Below are 18,576 nucleotides of genomic sequence, written 5' to 3' on the forward strand. Positions count from 1 at the left end.
CATTAAAACCTTGTGAAACGTGGCTGGCAGTAGTCGAATGCGCCAGAGCTAAAGAGAAACCGCATGAGCGACGTCGACCTTTCTGTTCGCTGCGGAGACTCCCCGGCTCCGGTTCCGGAAGGGCGAGGGGTGCCGCCGTAATTAGAACAGCGGCCCTTCCATCAACTATCGATGCTTCGTTGAGCGCTGAGTGCGCGGTTGAAATTGAACAAAAAAAACTTGTGCGACACCTAATAAGAGTAGAAAGCGAATGCGCTATCGGGCCGCCGTAGCTTTAAGCAGACGCAATCTGCGGCCACGTGTGGGGAGGAGGAGAGACCTTAATGAAACAGCAGAGGTCTGTCTGGTTTTCGGCCAGGCATGCTACTCCAGGAAGGGGTGAAAGAAGAGATTAGAGAGGATGCTGCTGAAAAAAAGAGAATAGAAAAAAAGGGTGAATGGTGATATGAAGCACACACACACACGCGCACACACAGGCACGCACACACACATCAAATAATATCCACCAAACTCGTGTCTCTTGATAACGCTAAAAAAAATGCTCTTGTCCCACGCACACCTGAAGCCGCGTCCCTCCAGGGTCCAAGGATATTCTCCAGGTGCACGGGGCTAATGTGTGGGGAGTGGGCTGGTGCCGGTTTTCTGCTTATTGACAGGCACCATCGGCCGCCTCGCGCTGTGTGGGCATGCCAGTTCTGCCCGTTGACATAGTAGCTGCTCAAGGCCAGCACCGAGAGCAATGCGACGGTGCCGCGCCGCAAAAAATGCAACCACGCTTTATGTAGCATGCTTCATATCTCGTTTGTCTCGCCTTTATTTATGGAGGGATGCTTTGGTTTCAATTTTACATCCACCCCCACTTCGGATTTCAAATCTTGAAGAATAGTTCAACTTAAAATCATTTAGATAGGGCAGATGAGTAGTCCCTTTTGTTATTCTTGTTTTGCTGAGCCATAGTGCACGTGCCGTTTCTTAGCCCTCAATGTCGCTAACAGAATTCGAGATATTTGCACTTACTTATCTACACGATTGTGAGTCGACATAAGTTTTTAAATTTGAAAGTCCGAAATGGGGGTGACTTACATTCGAAATCAAAGCATGGCACCATAAATAAAGGACAGCAAAACGAGATATCGGCAATGCTACAGCGTGGTTGCATTTTTGCTGCGCGGCTCCGTCGCATCTCTCTTGCTGCTGGCCTTGAACAGCTGCTATGCCAATGTGCGGAAACGGCACTCGTTCCCACACTCCGCAGATGATGGTGGCTGCTGATAAGCAGGAAACTGGCACCTCCCCCACCTCACTTCCCCACATGTCGCTGCAGATTGCGGCTGCTAATATGCCGGAGGGGAGAGGGCTGATAACACTATCGCTTTTTACTCCTAAAGGAGAAGCTTAAGTGTCCTACAGTTTTTTTCTTTCAACTGTGCACTGGCCGCACAAGGAAGTGTCAATAGTTGATGGATGCGCCACTGTTCCAATTGCGGCGGCACCGCCACTCGGAACGGCGGCGGTGCCGGTGAGTGTCGGTAGCTAACGGAAGTGCTGACGCCACTCATACATAGTTTATCTTTTGCTCTGACGCATTTGACAGCCGGCCGCGTTGTACAAGTTTTTAATGTAGTGCTTCGCCAGTCTTCATTTGTGCTCAGAGTCCGGTAAGCATCCGGCGCTTGTTCACGGCTACTTTCTAGATGGCTGTCGTTCTTTATGATGAAGAAACGAACTGCGCGCGAGGGCTCAAGTTCGACGTTCGCAACGGGTGTTGCAGCCTCAGGGAGGCAAAAGTTTCAACTGTTCCACGTGATATCATAGTGTAGCTGTTTGAGACGTGCGGGATTTCGCTGCACGACGATGACAGAACCACGTGCTGTGGGAGTACAGCAGCGATCACAACGGCAGCGCTAGTGAGGATGATGACCCATGTGTAGATGAGTAATACAGTGACTAGTACATTTTCTATTTTGTAACGCGCTCACGGGCGCCTCCACATGTGGCAGCTGATAACAGCTGACAATAGGCGGCGGAGGCCGGATGAGGTAGTCGCGCTCTACGGTTAAACACCAAAGTTAAGCGACCTCCAAGTTTTTTTTTCTGACTTGCGATATGTGGGCGTCGACTTACAATCGTGTAAATACTTTAATTTAAACAACAATGCGAGGGCAATTTTTAGATTTAAAGCAAACAATGCTGTTACAAAGTTTAGGAAAACACCGCAAGGAATTTCTGTCCCAAAATTTAGACTCCACCTTTTTTGCAAAAATGCAAAATTCTAAATTTTTTTAAATGGCATCATCCCCGGTAGGGCGGTGACGGCGTTCATGAAGTTCGCATGGCGTCGCGGAAATGGCTACATAGAGCCATGTACAGGTAGTATTGTAAGCTGTGTGTATAGGTTTACATCACGTCGCAGTGTGTATAGTAGAACGTGTACAGCAGAGCTGCAGCAGCTACTTCGTACAGCCATGTAGAGGTAGAGCGTTGCCGCCTACGTGGCAATGCGATACCCTCTGCCCATCACGCCACAGCGCGCGGTGACTGTGCTCACGAAGTGAGTGAGCGGGCTTTTACCTTCTCACAAGTAAGCAGCCTTAAGTGTCTCTGCCGACTTTTGCGGCAAGGAACGGTTCCTGAACAATATTGTTCTGAAGATACCCATATTAAGGCATTTTATGACACTTTGGAACATGACATTTCGACGAAACAATTACTTTTTCTTCAAAAGAAGGCTTCTACGCTCCTATTTGGACTTTTCAACCAAATCTAACATGTCATGAAATTGGCGCCTCTGCTTCCACATGGAATGACTATAGTCAAAAATCTGCTTTTGAACAGTACATAGGCATTAGTTAGATGAAAAACAGCTTCCAGAATGTGGCTGTATCATGTATGGCTTTCTAAAGGTTGACTAGGATCTATGTGCCTTGTAATCTGAGAGTAGTGAATTGTATATTTTTTCGAAGCTATATTTAATTTCGAGAATGGTTAGAAACTATAGAAATGGACGAGGACCGACAGCAGGTAAAGAAAACAAATGCGAAACTACGGGTTCAGTGGGGCCGCATTTTTTTACTTCCTGTCCTCGTCCTTTTGCGCCCTTTCTAGCCCTCCTCGAAAATGAACCAACTAGCCCAGAAGAACGTTCTACTAAAGTATATTTGTTTCTTTACTATATACATCTTCACTTTAATAGGGAAAATACATGCATGTCTGTGGGAATTTCATTAGGACCGAGGTATTTCTTCACTTACTTCGTAACATCACTTCTTGGCGGTTTACTATATCATGTATCTATAATATATGCCCTGTATGTTTATTTAAGTTTATCTTATTTCTACGGATGGGAGAGAGAAATTGCCCAAAGAAGGAATTGTAGCGTGTTGGTTCTATCTGAAAGTTTTCATTTAGTTGGCAGGTTGATTTGGTTGAATGCTAGTTTTACGTAGTCTCCCAAATATAGAAAACCTTGAGCAATTGTTGAGAGCAGTAACATTGTTGCGAAGATGAACTTGTTTGCTTAACGTGACTGTTTCATGGCACGTCGTTTATCGTGGTCTTATTCATTTTCTTTTGATGTGAAGCTCCCACAGATGTACCGTTGGCGGGCCTCTGAGAAAGCAGCCTACCACATAGGGGACTGCAGTGCACATAACTTCACTTCACAGCGCAACAGGGTGGAGCTCATCTTTGACTTCCCGAATGATAATGATGTGATCATCTCATCCCTTGAGGTGCATCCACATGGCTGGTGTGTACTGTCTCGTAACACAAGCAAGAACGAAAACTCAGAGGTGGGTGCATTTGGGCAACAATGTGTTCGTTGCGGAGACTTGCAAGGAAAAAATGCCTGCCTCCATTTGCAGCCAGTTTACTTTAGGTGCAAAGTGTCATGTAGAGGTGATAGCTCCGACGAGTGGCTGTATTTGCAACTAGATTCTAGCTAACAGGAAGATCTTTGTGCAGGAAAAGTAGCATGTGGTATGTGGTGTTTAACGTCCCAAAGTACTACGTGGGTTATGAAAGGTGCCGTAGCTGGGAGTTCAAGATGAATTTTGCTCACCTGAAGTTCTTTAAAATGCTCTAAAATTGCAAACTACAGGGCGAGCTACCTTCTGCATTGCCCTTGCATCGAAATGTTGCCACTGCCGCCAGGATTCAATCCCACACTCTTGCACTCAGCAGCCAAACACCACACCCACTAAGCCACTGTGGTGGGTGTGCAGGGCAGTACTCTTGAGTTTACAGCATGCACGGCCTCTGCAAGTAGCTTACCGTATTTACACAACTGTAAGTCGACCTATTTTTCAAAATTTGAAAATCCGAAGTGGGGGAGGGGCTGACTTAGAATCGAAACCAAAGCATCGCACCATAAATAAAGGCGAAACGAATAAGCTATCAGGCATGATACATACAACGTGGTTGTATTTTTGCTGCGCGGCTCTGTCGCATCACTCTTTGTGCTCGCCTTGACAGCGGTTATGTCAATGGGCAGAACTGGCATCCCTACTTCACCCAAGGTGGTCAGTGGTGGCTGTCGATGAGCAGCAAAACGGCACCAGCCCACTCCCCACACGAGGCCGCAGATTGTGTCTGCTGATAAGTGGCGGCGGCCCGATAACGCATTCGCGTTCTACTCTTAATAGGCGTCATCCAAGTTTTTTGGTTTTTTTTTCAATCGCGCACTTGGTGCTCAAAGAAGCGTCGATATTTGATGGAAGGGCCGCTATTTCAATTGCGGCGGCACCCCCTCCCTCCCCCCCCCCCCCCCCCCCGGAACCGCAGCGGAGCCGGTAAGTGTCCGTAGCCGATGGAACAGCCAACGCCGCTCACGCGGTTTCTCTGTGGCTCTGACGCATTCGACTACTGCCAGCCACGTTTCACAAGTTTTAATTGTAGGCCTTCGTTATTTGTGCTCCGGGTCCGGTAAGTGACCAGCGCTCGTTCACGGCTACATTCAAGGTGGCTGTCATTCTTCAGGCCGAAGAAACTAACTGGGCGATACAGGTGTGGCAGCTGCAGCGAGGCAAAATTTCCACCTTTTCCACGCGATGTCGTGATGTGGCTATTAGTGAAGTGCGGGATTTCGCGTAACGGCCATGTTAGAACGACGAGATGTGAGACCGTAGCAGCGATCATAAAGGCAGCACTAGTGAGTACGATGGCGCACGTGTGGATGAGTAGTCCAGTGGCCAATACATTTCCTTTTGGAATGTGCCCATGGGTGCTGTCGCGCGCGGCAGCCGAAAGCGGCTGGCGATAAGTGGAGGCCGCTGGATATTGGTGTCGCGTTCTATCATTAAAGGTTAAGTGTAAACAATGCAAGGGAACTGATGTGGAAAAATTATTTGATGTGAACTTTATTTTGTAAGAGACACCTTTCGTTCGAAGAATGGAACCTTTCACGACAGTGTGAACTGAAATTGACAGGTGAGTTTAAACTTGAAATAAAGCATGCACCCTTTCAAGGCGGTGACCAGAGAGATTGGCTGGTGCGCCTATGCTGGAATGGTCTCAGAGTGATTCTGGAGCTTGCCTGGTTGACAAGCTGAAAGTTTGTGCCATAAGGTGCAGCTGCACTGACTTGGCATTACGGGAAACAGACTTTTGCTTGCGAAATTTTCTTAGTGTAAAGCCAGGTAACAGACAGACCTATAATTTTTTGTATGCAAGTTTCATAAAAGTCCACAACTGCTGCATAAATTTTGAGCGAGCAGCCCACTTTTTGGTACGAGTGCTCTCTACTTTCCAACATTAGAAAGGGCTAGAACTTCACTTCCTTGTGGCCTGTATTCTTTGTCAGTGTGCAGGGGGAATGTTGTACACGCATTAAATATCACTTTTGAACTCTAGGTTACGTCCATGTGCGATGTATAATGCATGTGCACACTAAGGAAATCCAGGCAGTCAAAATTAATCCCAAGCTATCTTTTATGGCGCCCCTTTCGCGTTTCATTCTTTCCTTAATCCCTTTGCTCAAGACATGGTTGAGTTTTCTAGTGAGAGTGAGGCAGTTAGTTCTCCTTTTCTTTCTTCATAACCAATTTCATATTCTCTTCTAGTTGCTGTATTTGCTAGAACATTCCAGGTATAATTGGATTTGCACGTTCACAAAATTTTTAAATAAGAAAACAAAGGCAATCTTGTCTTTCGGAGATACTTTCAAAGTTTAGCAATTAGGCTCTTCGGAAGTCAATTTTATTTTTTTCTCAACTGAGTCGATTTGATTCCAACAATGCTTTTCCCATGGGCATGATTTAAGGTGACAGATAAGGTTAGAAGTTTTATTTTGGCAATGGGGATCGGCCAGTGCCGCATGGCGGTTTTTATTGATTCGATACACATCGACTCTATGAAGGTTCGCGGTGGCCAAAGGAATATCAATGATCATTAAAAAAATATCTTCCTGATTTATTTGCAAAATTTAGGCAGTACCCAGTTCAGAAACTAATGTTTATTCGGTTGCCAAACGACAGCTCCACAGAACAGCCAGTGGTTAGATGTGAACAAACCGACTCCGATCTTGCGCGGCGTAGCGGTGTTTCACTTGTTTTCAGTTTTTTTTCACCTGTTGGAGCATTTTTTGATAACAAAGACCAAGGGGTGCCCCGCCAATGCTGTAACGACCGAAGCTATGAACACGACAAAGATGATCGTTGATCTGCGGTAGCTTCGCCGGCGAAACGTGAATGCTTTTAACACAAAGCGCGCACCGCTGTCCATCGTCGCCCTGCCATCGCTTTCTCCAGATTGAGCGGAACTGTGAAGTATTTGAATAGTTTTTCCGAAAAAAGTCTGAATGTAAACACCTATTACCCTAGCATTCAGCTTGTTTGACCTCAAGCTTCGATTTTTTTACATGTTGGTACGCCTAGCGCCATCTGTTGGATCGCATGTTCACTACTCACTCAGCGGTCATTGAAATTTTCCATGTGGCAGCGATGCATCTGCATGCCTCTAAAAAATGTTGAAGGTCATTGACTCAATAGGCATTGAGATTGCTCTTGTTACAGGATCATTATTGAGCTTTCTATCAGGAAAAAAAATAAATCATCTATTGTTGAGCAATGTTGCAGTACACATGTCGGTTGCACCTGATACCCCTCCTACTCTCCTATCCCTAGACTAGTCGACAGATATTTTTCGCGAAATACAAGCGTGATTTGACACGCTGCTTTTCAAAATAGATGTGAATGTGCACAGTAGGCTGCATGCACCTTCTGAATGCATCGTTAGCCGTCCACGCTGCTGCCCTTGTAGTCCAATATTTCAGCATTGTGCAGAGATTTCTGAACAGTATTTCACCGTAGCGTGAAACATGTTGAGTAATTTCTGCCTTCTTGGCTGTTAAATGGACCAACAACTCAAATGAAGATCACAGTTTTTTTTCACTGCAGGAAAACACTAAGTGCCCAATGTGCTAGATATCGTAATCTTTCTGCATAGGAGCATTAAAAGATTTTTACCGAGAATTTCTCGGTCAGTGTGTGTGTCCATGCTGGAAACCATGATCAATGAGCGCGACAGTGATTGCACGGTGGGATAAGATGTTGAACTGTAACCTAATATTGTCCCAGGCGCAAAAAAATTGAACAGTTTTACCCTAGTCTAGTGCCTAATTGAGTTTTCGCATCCAAAGTTGATATTTACCGGAGTTTTACTGGACTGTAGTTACCAGTTAAACTAAAATTCAAAACACCCTGGCACAACATATCATCAACAGTTCAAATCACGTCATTGGCGTTTTGATGAGAGCGCTGTTTTTTTCTTGAAGGGTGCACTGGAGGTAGTGTAAAATAAAATGAAATATAAAGAAGACTGCTTAAACACAAAACAGTCCTCATGCACTCAGAGGTAGTATTTTACCGAAAAGGGGTCACGTGGTGAAATACACCGATAATAAAAAAGTTTAACCGTAAGATGGCACTTCAGTTTGCTTTATGTGATTTTCAATGCCAAATTGAAGTCATAAAACCTTGTTTCTTTGATATTAGTGCTAGATTCTTAAACTATTGGTAAGATTAATTTCCACCAAAACCTCATGCCACGCTTCGGTCACTTCTTAGCCCCTAAAATTTTTATGAAATGATGAAAGTGAAGGCTCTTGATTTCAAATTAGTTTGCAAAACACTCTTTTCGAAGAGCACATAACTTCTTGACGCAATTCTCACCAGTAGCAATGTACTTCCATTATCTAGGCATTAGTCTCTGCATGTTACTTGGAAATATGTTATGTGTTATGTACGAGGCTGTTTTGTCTCATCGATTTTATAATCATGCCTCATTCCATCAGAATTTAAGCTTTTTTGTAAGATGAAGGAATATTTTAAGACTGCATGTTTTGCATGGGACCAAGCGATCAGCAGAGGAATGCCCCATTGGTGTAATCCGCAGCTCTTCCTGTTTTTTGTGCAATGGCGTGCAAATAGTGCACACCTGGTGCATATACATCATTACTGATGGGGAGTATGTCAAAAAGTGATGTACGCTTCGGAAAGCAGACGTTATAAAGTTTCATTGAAGGCAGCATCTTTGAACTTGATTGCTTGACAGAAGGGTTATAGCGTAGAACGCATAACTTATTTCTATAGTATAAGGAGGGAAAACAGTCCTTGCAGGTATGTTATTTTACATGATTCTTTGAAGTTGCATTTGATGTCTTATAGAAAAGTGTACTTATTGTCACATACCAGCAATATTGAGTTTGGTCATAATTTTGCAGGATCCAGAAAACATTAGTAATACATGCTTGCCTTGGGAAAATTCTTTGCCACTTGTGTGCACACGTAAAAAAAAGCCATTTGGGTGCACCAAGACAAGAACTTTGGCAATACGGGCCTTCATTCACTTTTGTGATGTTAGAAAGTGTGCCGTGTCTTTTTAGTCTTTTTTGATCTGCCTCCAACCATCATCATTATGCCCCATCGTGGCCCTCTTTTTTCTCCTCTTCTCCTTTCCCAGTGCAGAGTAGCAGGCCAGATATTCATTTTTCCAACCAAACTCACTGCCTTTCCCGTCAATAAACTCTCTCTCTCTCTTAGCACTTGTTCCACCAACAAAATCAAAGCCAGAGTACTCTTTATGCTTAACAATGCAGAACTAATTCACATGAACGTTAATTCTAAAGCCGTCTCTTTTTAGTAAACTCACATGAGTTGATACAATGCTGTTGAGCGTATTAGTGTCCAAACATATTAATTAGCTTTCCAGCAGTGCTGAATTGAAAAACTTCCGTTTACTTCAATCTGTGAACCTTGTGCCATATTGCTCTGGAATGCTATTTCCAGTGATAAAACGAATATTAGTGAATTTAAGCAGGCGGTAAGAAACAGAAGTCAGTTGTTCAGCATTTTTCTTTATTTTCAGAAATTCTGCTCCTGATTTCCATTGCTCTTTATTCTTTTACTTATGTGCATTATCAGCTATTTATGTATTTGTTCAATGGGTACGCTGGCCATAAAGAGGCCACAGCTGCAGATTAGTCTGTCTGTGCATTGGACTGTGTAAAGAGATGCAGTGCGGTGGACATGGCAGCAGAATAAGAAATAAAGCAGAGAGCATAACTGATCTAGCTTTTTTGTGCAGATACTAATTTGGCCTTCATGTAACATGCAGTTAGGCACACTGTGTTCCTTAAACTTGGTGACCACTTGTTTGGAGGCATCAAACAATGTACACATGTCCTCCTAGTTGACTTATCATATTTGTCTAGAACAACAGCCCTAAAATCTTTAATTCAATGATTGGCTGTAGGCCCCATATGAAATTACCGAAAAATGAACTGGTAAAAATATGTCGTATGAATATGATGGGAGTGAGGAGATCTTGCCTGACGTTTAAAGCTTCAAGCAAAACATTACGAGTTAAATGCGGAATTCCTCAAACTGGCACACATACCTGCATTAAACTAAAATGACCTTCTGCGGTGAAAATTTCGTGGCGGTGTGTCTTCACCACGCAACTGCACATGGGTGTACAAATATCAGCTGTTGTTGAACGCATTACGATTACCTTTTAATGCGCAATTACTCTACTTAGTGTTTGCACTGTTTTCAATCCAACTTTTTAAGCAGAAAAAATATGTTGCGATGGCTATTGGGCGAGGGGAACAATAGCAACCTTAACTTATTCGTTACCACGTCAGTATGCATAAATATCCGATGATATAGGTATTCGAAGTGCAATTTCAGTGCTGCCGTGTTTGCTGAAGACTTTTTGGGCTATCTACTGGGTAGTTTAGATGCTCTACTTTTGTTTATTGCGCAATTTGTATTTTTCCTTCAAGGCGGCAATTTTTATAACCCTTGAAGTTGAAGTTCCAGCGCAGTTCACCGCGGGGAGGCGCCAGCCGCAGGGACGGTGCATCCTCGGATTCAGCTGCATCTGCAGCAGATGTTTTCGATGCATCAAGCAGCACTGATTCTGACGATGATAATGCAGATTATTAAACTGCAACGTAGGCATGAAACGTGGGGGCCTCTCTACCCGCAGGTTCCGTTTTCCGCTTGTCTGTCTGTTCATTCCTGAACGCGATCTCAGTATCGCACTGATGAAAAGACTGAGATTTCCTGTTTTTTAGTATCTCAACATCATATGGGCAAGAATTACTTTCATTGGCCCAAAAAGAATTGACTTCAGGCTCACTAGAAATGAAGGCACCGACCTCGGATTAATGCTGTACAATAACCAAAAGCTGCTCACGAAAGCTGTGGATGTTTCCAAACTGGTACTAAATTGCCTGAAACGTGTTCCAAAGTGGTTTTTTATAAAACCAGACAATTGTAGAGTATTTTCAGAAAATTTACCATCAAACCTGTCGGCATGAGAAAAGCACCAGGATGCGGCTAAATAATCCACACTGCTTCTTCGTCCAGGTTACGGCATGGTTTCTCTTCAGCACCACGCCACTATTGTCACTACTCTTGATATCAGCAGGCTGCCCTGCCACTTCAACGACCCGTTTGATTCGGCATTGGTGCAAGACAGGTACCTTTTCTTCGCCGCCCCTCCATCACATGAAAAATCCGGGTAAAAAACGACATGATATGCAGCCTATATGAACAGCTGGCTAGATCTCGGCGCCATTAGTGGGCGTGACAACAGCACCAGTATCGGCTAGCTAATCCTCTCGGCTTGTTCGTCCAGGTTACGGCAAGGGCTTTCAGCGCCGCGCCACTATCGTCATCTACCTGTGCTATCAGTGGACTGCCCTGCCACTTCAACGACCCGTCTGATTCCGCATGGCTGCAAGACAGGCACCTTCTCTTCGTCGTCCCTCCATCACATGAAAGGTCCGGGTCAACGGCGACCTTATATGCTGCCTATAATGAAGAGCTGGCGGGACTCCGGTGCTTTTAGTGGGCGTGAGAACAGCACCAGGATGCCTGAGCTTAAAGACAGGCAGTGATGCGATAACCCTCTATTCTGTAGCATACGTCACATGCAATCAGAGTTCTGGGCTCAGAAGAAAAACTATTCAGTTTTTTTTTCCATCCAGCTTGTCGGTTCCGTCCTCTGAAATTTTGATCGACAGAGCATACAGGCTCGGTGGGTTCGCATCGGAAAAGGCAGACCAGTTATTGCCAACGTTTCATCTTTCAAAGAAAAGCAGAATATACTGCTTAACAGTTCTAAGCTCAGAGAGGAAAAAAATACGTTTATTGAGGATTATATTTCATCACCCGTCACGCTCGAAAAAAACTGACCGAATTTGGCAAATCCCAGCTTTTGACATTCAAGCATCGCTTCTACAAGCTTTTCATAAAAGATAAGTGCTGCACCTACAATCACTCTGGTCATTCCGTTCATGAAATCCCAAGCGCCTTCCCGTTACCGACCAAAAGTTCTGAGGATTCTATGATTGAACCCACAGTGCCTCCGCGCCACCGACCGAATCTGTTATCAAACAGCACTGCAGAAAGGGCAGCGTAACTAAGTCCCCGGCCAATTGTCCACTGTTTTTCTTGTTCACAAATATTCGTAGCATAGTAGCTTAATACGATATTTTTTTGTTAATGTTTGCGATGCTCACATTGTATGCCTGACTGAAGCCTGGCTATCGGCGAAGCTAAATAGTAGTGCTTACCTGTAAAAAGCGCTATAAAATTTATTGGTGTTAAAAAGGGACCAGATTTGGCAGAGACGTGCTTGTAGCTGTTACTGATACCGTTATGTCTTTTCCGATCCACTTTGTGAACGCATTAACTTGTCCTGCTCGAAATTCGCACATGCTCTAGGAAATTAATACTGTGCGTTTGCTATCGTCTGCCGTCTACCTCCCCCACCTTTAACGAACTTCTTGATGTCATCCATACGATTTCCGTCCGTTATCAGAGCAGTCCTTTATTTTACTGGCCGATTTTAATTTCCCCATCATAAAGCAATCTAACGCGAGTTCTTATTGTGATCCTTCTTTAAGTGAATACGACATGTTCTTGAATTCGTGCAGTAATTTTTAATAATAATATTAATTGGTTTTGGGGGAAAGGAAATGACGCAGTATCTGCCTCATATATTGTTGGACACCTGAATCTGTGTGTTGTAACCCCTGATATCCCGGTGCTGAATTTCTACCGATGGATTCTATAATATTTAACAAAAACTTTTTCATCAAATGGTGTTGATAATATTAGTTCAAAGTTCTTGACTAAAACCAAATTATATAGCGCAATAATAATGTCTCACCTATTGAAGCAATCTCTAGAAACACCTGCATACCAGATGGCTAGAAGGTCGGTAAGGTGATTCCCTTGCACATTTTTTGGTGATCAACATTACCCATCTCACTTATGGAGCACGTTATTTACTCTCACCTTGCATCATTCCTTGATTCTAATGACTTTTTTACTGGCATTCAAAAGGAATTTTGGAAGTATTCTTGTAAAACATAGCTTTTGACCTTCACGCATGATTTAAATTCACTCCTTGGGAGGGGTTCTGTTGTCGCATTCTTATTCCTCGATTTTTCAAAGGCGTTTCCAAAGTCTCTCATCAACTACTTTTTCTTAAACTAAGTAAACTTAACCTTGTCCCTAACGTTCTTAGGAGGCTGCATTCATTTCTCACTAATCGTTCACAGTTTGTTGCCGCAAATAACGCTTCTTCCTTCACTTCTCCCTGCGAATATGGAGCGACAGAAGGGTCTGTACAAGGGCCTCTGCTTTTTCTTATATACATCAATGACTTACCTAACAACCTATGTTGAACAATAAATTTTGTTTCAGATGACTGCGTCGTATACTGCATTATTAATAGTGATTCTGATGTAGTTCTTGTTAAATCGAATGTTAATCATGCTCTTGAATGGATAACGGGTGGAACATGGAAAAACTTAAAATGCAAGTATATGCGTGTTTCTCGTCGTAACACCACCTTACCTTCATTTCGTCTTAATTATAGTAGCCTTGAGTCTGTGCCTTTTTATAAATATTTAGGTGTATCTACTTCCCATAATCTTTCTTGGAAAATACATATAGATCATGCAAGCGGCAGCGATAGCCTCATGGTGGGCCACATATGCCGTGACTTTATTCTTTCTTCTAGCTCCGTAAAATTGCTAGCCCAAAGTCGTTGGTTCGGACTAAACTGGAATATGCTGCATCCATCTGGCACACCTATCAAGATACACTAATATACCATCTTGAATCTATACATAACCGTGTGGACCCCTTTTCATTCTCTCGAATTATCACCGTAACTCTAGTGCTGCTGTCATGAAATCAAGCTGATCACTGCCACTGCTGTCTCAATGTAGAAATATATTCCGCCTTTGTCTATTTCACAAGATTTAGTAGATAACCTCATCCTTAAGAGAAAATTTAAAACACCACCTTGCTATCTTTCAGCTCAGATCAATCATCGTAATAAAGTTGGTATTCTTAAATGCCAAACAAATCACTTTTATAACTCATTCATCCCTAGCACATTGGCACAGTAAAGATACCTTCCCCAATTGGTCGTCGAAATATGTGACCTTTCTGTGTTTAAATCTACTTTTATTGACCTGATGGTAACATACTACATGAAATTTTTGCACACTGCCATTTGTTTATTCTTTTTCATACCATCTGGGGTTTTAAACAAACCTTGTTTCTTTTTTTCATTTTCACAAATTCTGTTGTTTACTTGCATCACAGTACATTTGAGCAATAGTTATTTCCTGTCTGGTCGAAAAAATTTCTCTTTATGGTTTTTTGCGTGACATACTTGTCTGCTTTTATTCTTTGCTCCTAATTTTGTGCTAATAGCTGTTAATTTGTTTCATTGCATTGCTGTAACCTATTCAATTGGGCGAGCCATAATTTTGTTCACATTTTATATAATAGTGACTGCTGTTCATTTTTTATTATTTTGTCCATTGTACCCGACTGCCCTCTGTAATGCCCCCTGGCCCTGGGGGTACTGAAATGAATGAATGTATAAATGAATAAATAATAAATAAATAGATAAATTAAACATAGATAGAACAATCACAGATATGAAAACTTATTGGCTATATTGAACTGTTATAAATGCTTTCAACAAGCACATTCATTTCTTACTTTACATACCAAACGCGGTTTGAAATAAAGCGCATATATTAAACTGCAGAGTGCCAAGTTGTGCACGCTCGGACGGCAAGGAGCAGGCTTTGCCCCATTACATCGGTGACTAGTGGCCGTTAGCAGCATGGTTTACGCATTAGATCACATTAGCCAACAGCGCCACAGAAGAAAAAGTGACGAGAACAGCTGGTAGCCAGGCGGTCGGTATCCGTTTTCATCTCTCAAACCTGTAGATAGTGCCCCACAATTAGTGACATGGTGTGTTGATGTATCTTTCCAGCAGCCGTTTCTGCTCACGTCTTCTGTGCTCACAGAGAGGAAGTGGTGAAAATGGCGGTAGCTTTCGCTCTAACCTCCCATATTTTATTCGATGCCGCTGTAATACAAGGAAGCACTCATTTGGCGTTTGACCTGTCGTCGCCGCTGCTTGCCGTGGTGCTTTGCGAAGAAGCCAGCGTAACTGGTGTTTTCTGCTAGGTTTTTTGCGGCCTCCGCAATCCTGCAAGCGACTTCAAAACGGTTCTAATGCTTCAGAAAAGGTCTCTTTCATAATCCGCTGTTTTGCCGGTTTAAGTTTTGTTGCTCCAGCAAGGCTTCTTGTCAAAATTGCTATGACACATTTCGTCTATATTGAAATTTATTGATTTTTGCCTATTTGCCATAATTAGTTGTTCTTCAGCAGAGCAAGGGACAAAGCACAAGACAAGTGCACAGACACGCCGCTCTGTGTCTGTGCTCTTGTTTTGTCCTTTTCCCCCTTGCGTTGCTGAAAATAAATGTCACGCCAATTTGCCCAAGCTTCTACAGTTTCTGCTCTAATGAGATTTCACGGTGTTAACTTTATTTTTATGTTGGTACATCCTCTCAAACCATGTGCCAGATATATTTTGTTTGTTTGTGCCATTTTTTGCTTCTTTAGAGAGGTTTTTAGCTCAGACTGATAATGTCGTAAAATACATTTATGAAGCCGTTATTTGATACATTTCGTTTTACTTTGGAATTTTTTGCTCGGAGTGAAAAATTTATATCAAGGGCACTGAAAGTGCCTTTTTTCACTGTCAGGAAAAATTTCTACTTTAGAAAGTTTGTGAGCTATAATTTAAAAACTTTAGTGCCTAGTTCAAAATAAATTTGAAACAATTTGTGCGTTTGTGATTGTGTTATTATTTTTATTCAAAAAAATAATACCTTGTTAATGGTTTTTTTATTTTTAACTTATTGTGTGTTTGCTGATTCTTCTTGCAATATTGACAAGTATTCGTTTTGAAATAAATTTCTTCAGAAAGCACATTCTATTGCCGCCATTTTCATGAATATTGCATTTTTTACCCATTGTTTGCAGGAAAAATTTCTGTCTGAGACTTATCAAAAACAATCATTTTTTTCATGGTGACTACTGTTAGTGGCACGGCATTTGTGCTTTCTGTATGCATGCAGGCACTGTATGCATGCAGGCAGCTACTGGGGCCACCTCGGGTTTAAGTCTCTCACTCTTGCCAGCATGCATTTACCATTGTGCCAGCTTATTTTTCGAGTACTATGAAATGGTTATGTCCACATTTGAGGAAGGCCCTTTAAAGGACCTTGGGCACCTAATTGTAGTTGCATGTCTTCGTTCAAATGATGCATTAGACATTTGAATCACTGCGTGTTATTCATCTAGTACCGCTAAATAATTAGAATTAAATTGCTTCTTCCGTGCTGTTTCGGTTTCATGAACAGAACGATGATTGTGACTGTGTAGGTTGCCTTTAGGTGACATGAGACACAAAAAAATTTGCACTATACACACTGATGTGTAGTTGTTATTCGCTACAGCACTTATAAACCAGCCTGATTCAAGAGCTGAAATTACAAAAAACGAAGCATCAGCAGTTGTATTACAGATTTCATGCCTGACGTGGCCTAAAGATCAACTACACGTAAGAGCCACAGTCTGGTTGATGAAACCGAAACAGCGTCAAGAAGAAATTGAATCATATATTATTTACCAGTGATCGGTAATTATCACAGGCAAATCATCTATTTACCGTCTATTGCGTCATTTGAAAGATGGCATGCAAGAAAAAAACTTGGTGTCTAGTCCTTTAAATGTTGTCAATGCACTTTTTCTGGAACTATTGGACAATTAAATAGGTCAGATGCGAAGCTTTCTGCCCCCAAATAAAAGTCGATGGCTTTACTCATAGTTTCCCTGCGCACCTGCTAAATGTGCTTTGTCCCCAACCTGCTTTACTAACAGTGCCTGCGTACTTCAGCATAAAAAAAAGTTCGGGACTCTTGTTGAGCTAAACAGGTTTGCACTGTCTTGTTATGTTCAACCTCATGTGAGCTTATTTCATTTCTGTTGCGCACAGTGGACCTATGTACATGACATTCAAGAACCACCAATGACCGAGGGCAACAGCAGTACCAGCCACAGTAATGCTCAGAGTAGCTCGTACGAGGGACAGGTCTGGCCCAGCACGGACTCTGAGCTTGACGATGAGCTGCACATCGAGGGACCGCCTCAGCGGGAACCCCAGCAACCAGCGTCTGCGTCCCATTGGACTAACCCCTTGGAGCGCCTGTGGACACCATCGGTCTTCATTCATGAGGAACCCACAGATCTTTCCGATTCCCGCATTTTCCACCTGGCGCAGGGTGGCCCCCATGGACCAGTACTGACTGAAGGTGCTGTAGAGGATGCTGTGAGGCTGCGTCCTATTGAACCACCTTTTATGGGCCTGCAGCCATTAGGCTGGCCGGGCAAATCTAAAGGTGTCCGGTGCAAGGCCGCACAGCCACGGCTGCTTTATTACAGCCAGGAGCCCAATTGTGGGATGGTCTGGACCGAGCAGCTGTGCTTCAGCACCGACGGAAGACTCGTGTGCTCGCCACTACAGCGGGGGGTGCGCCTATTAGCTTTTGACGCAGACTTACGGGAACTCAGTGACTGTGCGCCCACGTTGCCTCCTCGGCCACTGGTCCCCGTGCTGACCAATGTGAGCCACTCCAACTACGTTGTGAGCACCAATTTCTCACCAACCCATTTTCTGCTGGCCTCTGGCTGCCTGAGTGGACAGGTGTGCTTCCACCAGCCTGTGTTGTGAGTTTAATGGACCATGAATGCAAAGATGCACATTTTGCCTTACTGCCCATGGAGTCCCAACAATTCATGGACTTTTAGGCCCAGTGTTGGAGGTGGTACATCATGAAAAAGCAACCCCAACAACTTGACAATGCGGGCCAAGATGTGTCGTCAGGCTGAAATTTTTTTTTGGCCATATGTGAATGTTAATAGGTTGAGCATTTTGGTTAGCAGAAGGCGAGGGCAAAAGCAAGAAATGGTTTTGTACTGGTGCTGGGGGAGTGAACTTCAAGTACCTTCTATAGTCCATGACATAACTGCCTGCAGTGCCAGCTGTTTTTCCTAGTGCTTGATGGCTTGTAATAAAGATGGCGGCGAGTTTAAAAGTGTGCGGTGCCATCCTTGTGTTTTATGTGCTACACTGGCAAAGCAGCAAATTTAAATTGCGTTTTGGAAGTTCATGCTTTCGCATTTTATTCGGAGGTATCACTGCAGACGCAGACAAAGGTATTTAGTGTAGTGAAACTGAGTAGGGGTCCTAGGAGACAAACATGATGTAAATTGGTTTAGGCTATTTGCATCATTATTGCCACAATTGCGGGCGCCAATTTTGCATAGCTGAACCATGCGCAAAAGTGGCATCAGCATAGTGTGCACTTTACAGCTGCTGATTGCATGTAACTATTCTTTTTAAAACACTTCAACTGGCCATGAAGCTCTTGGATAACAAAGTTGGCTGGTGGGCTTGGTATGCCACCAACAATAACCACGCCAGTTTTGTGTTCATTTGGCGAATGGTGCAATTTACAAGTTTGGCCTACGTGGGCAAAAAGTGTATGCCACTGTTGACTTGAATTTTCGTAAATATTTTTAGAAATCAAACTTCTATCAGAGTGGTCCCTAACATGCAAAGGTCCTACCAATGGGGCAGCTGGCGGGATGGCTGCCTCGAAAATAATACCGGTG

At 43.3% G+C, this 18,576-nt stretch overlaps 1 protein-coding gene across 1 annotated transcript in view; it reads left to right on the forward strand.

The window, feature by feature from the left end:
- LOC144106476 (DDB1- and CUL4-associated factor 10-like) overlaps window positions 1-18,273 on the forward strand; it is a 135,290-nt gene extending 117,017 nt beyond the window's left edge. The window contains exons 6-7 of the mRNA XM_077639292.1: window positions 3,582-3,791; window positions 16,898-18,273. Of these exons, the coding sequence (XP_077495418.1) occupies window positions 3,582-3,791; window positions 16,898-17,632 (945 nt within the window). The 3' untranslated portion in view covers window positions 17,633-18,273. The remainder of the gene's footprint in view (window positions 1-3,581; window positions 3,792-16,897) is intronic.
- Window positions 18,274-18,576: the final 303 nt, after the last annotated feature.

The sequence above is a fragment of the Amblyomma americanum genome, chromosome 10 (genome assembly GCF_052857255.1).
Source record: "Amblyomma americanum isolate KBUSLIRL-KWMA chromosome 10, ASM5285725v1, whole genome shotgun sequence".
NCBI lineage: Eukaryota > Metazoa > Arthropoda > Arachnida > Ixodida > Ixodidae > Amblyomma > Amblyomma americanum.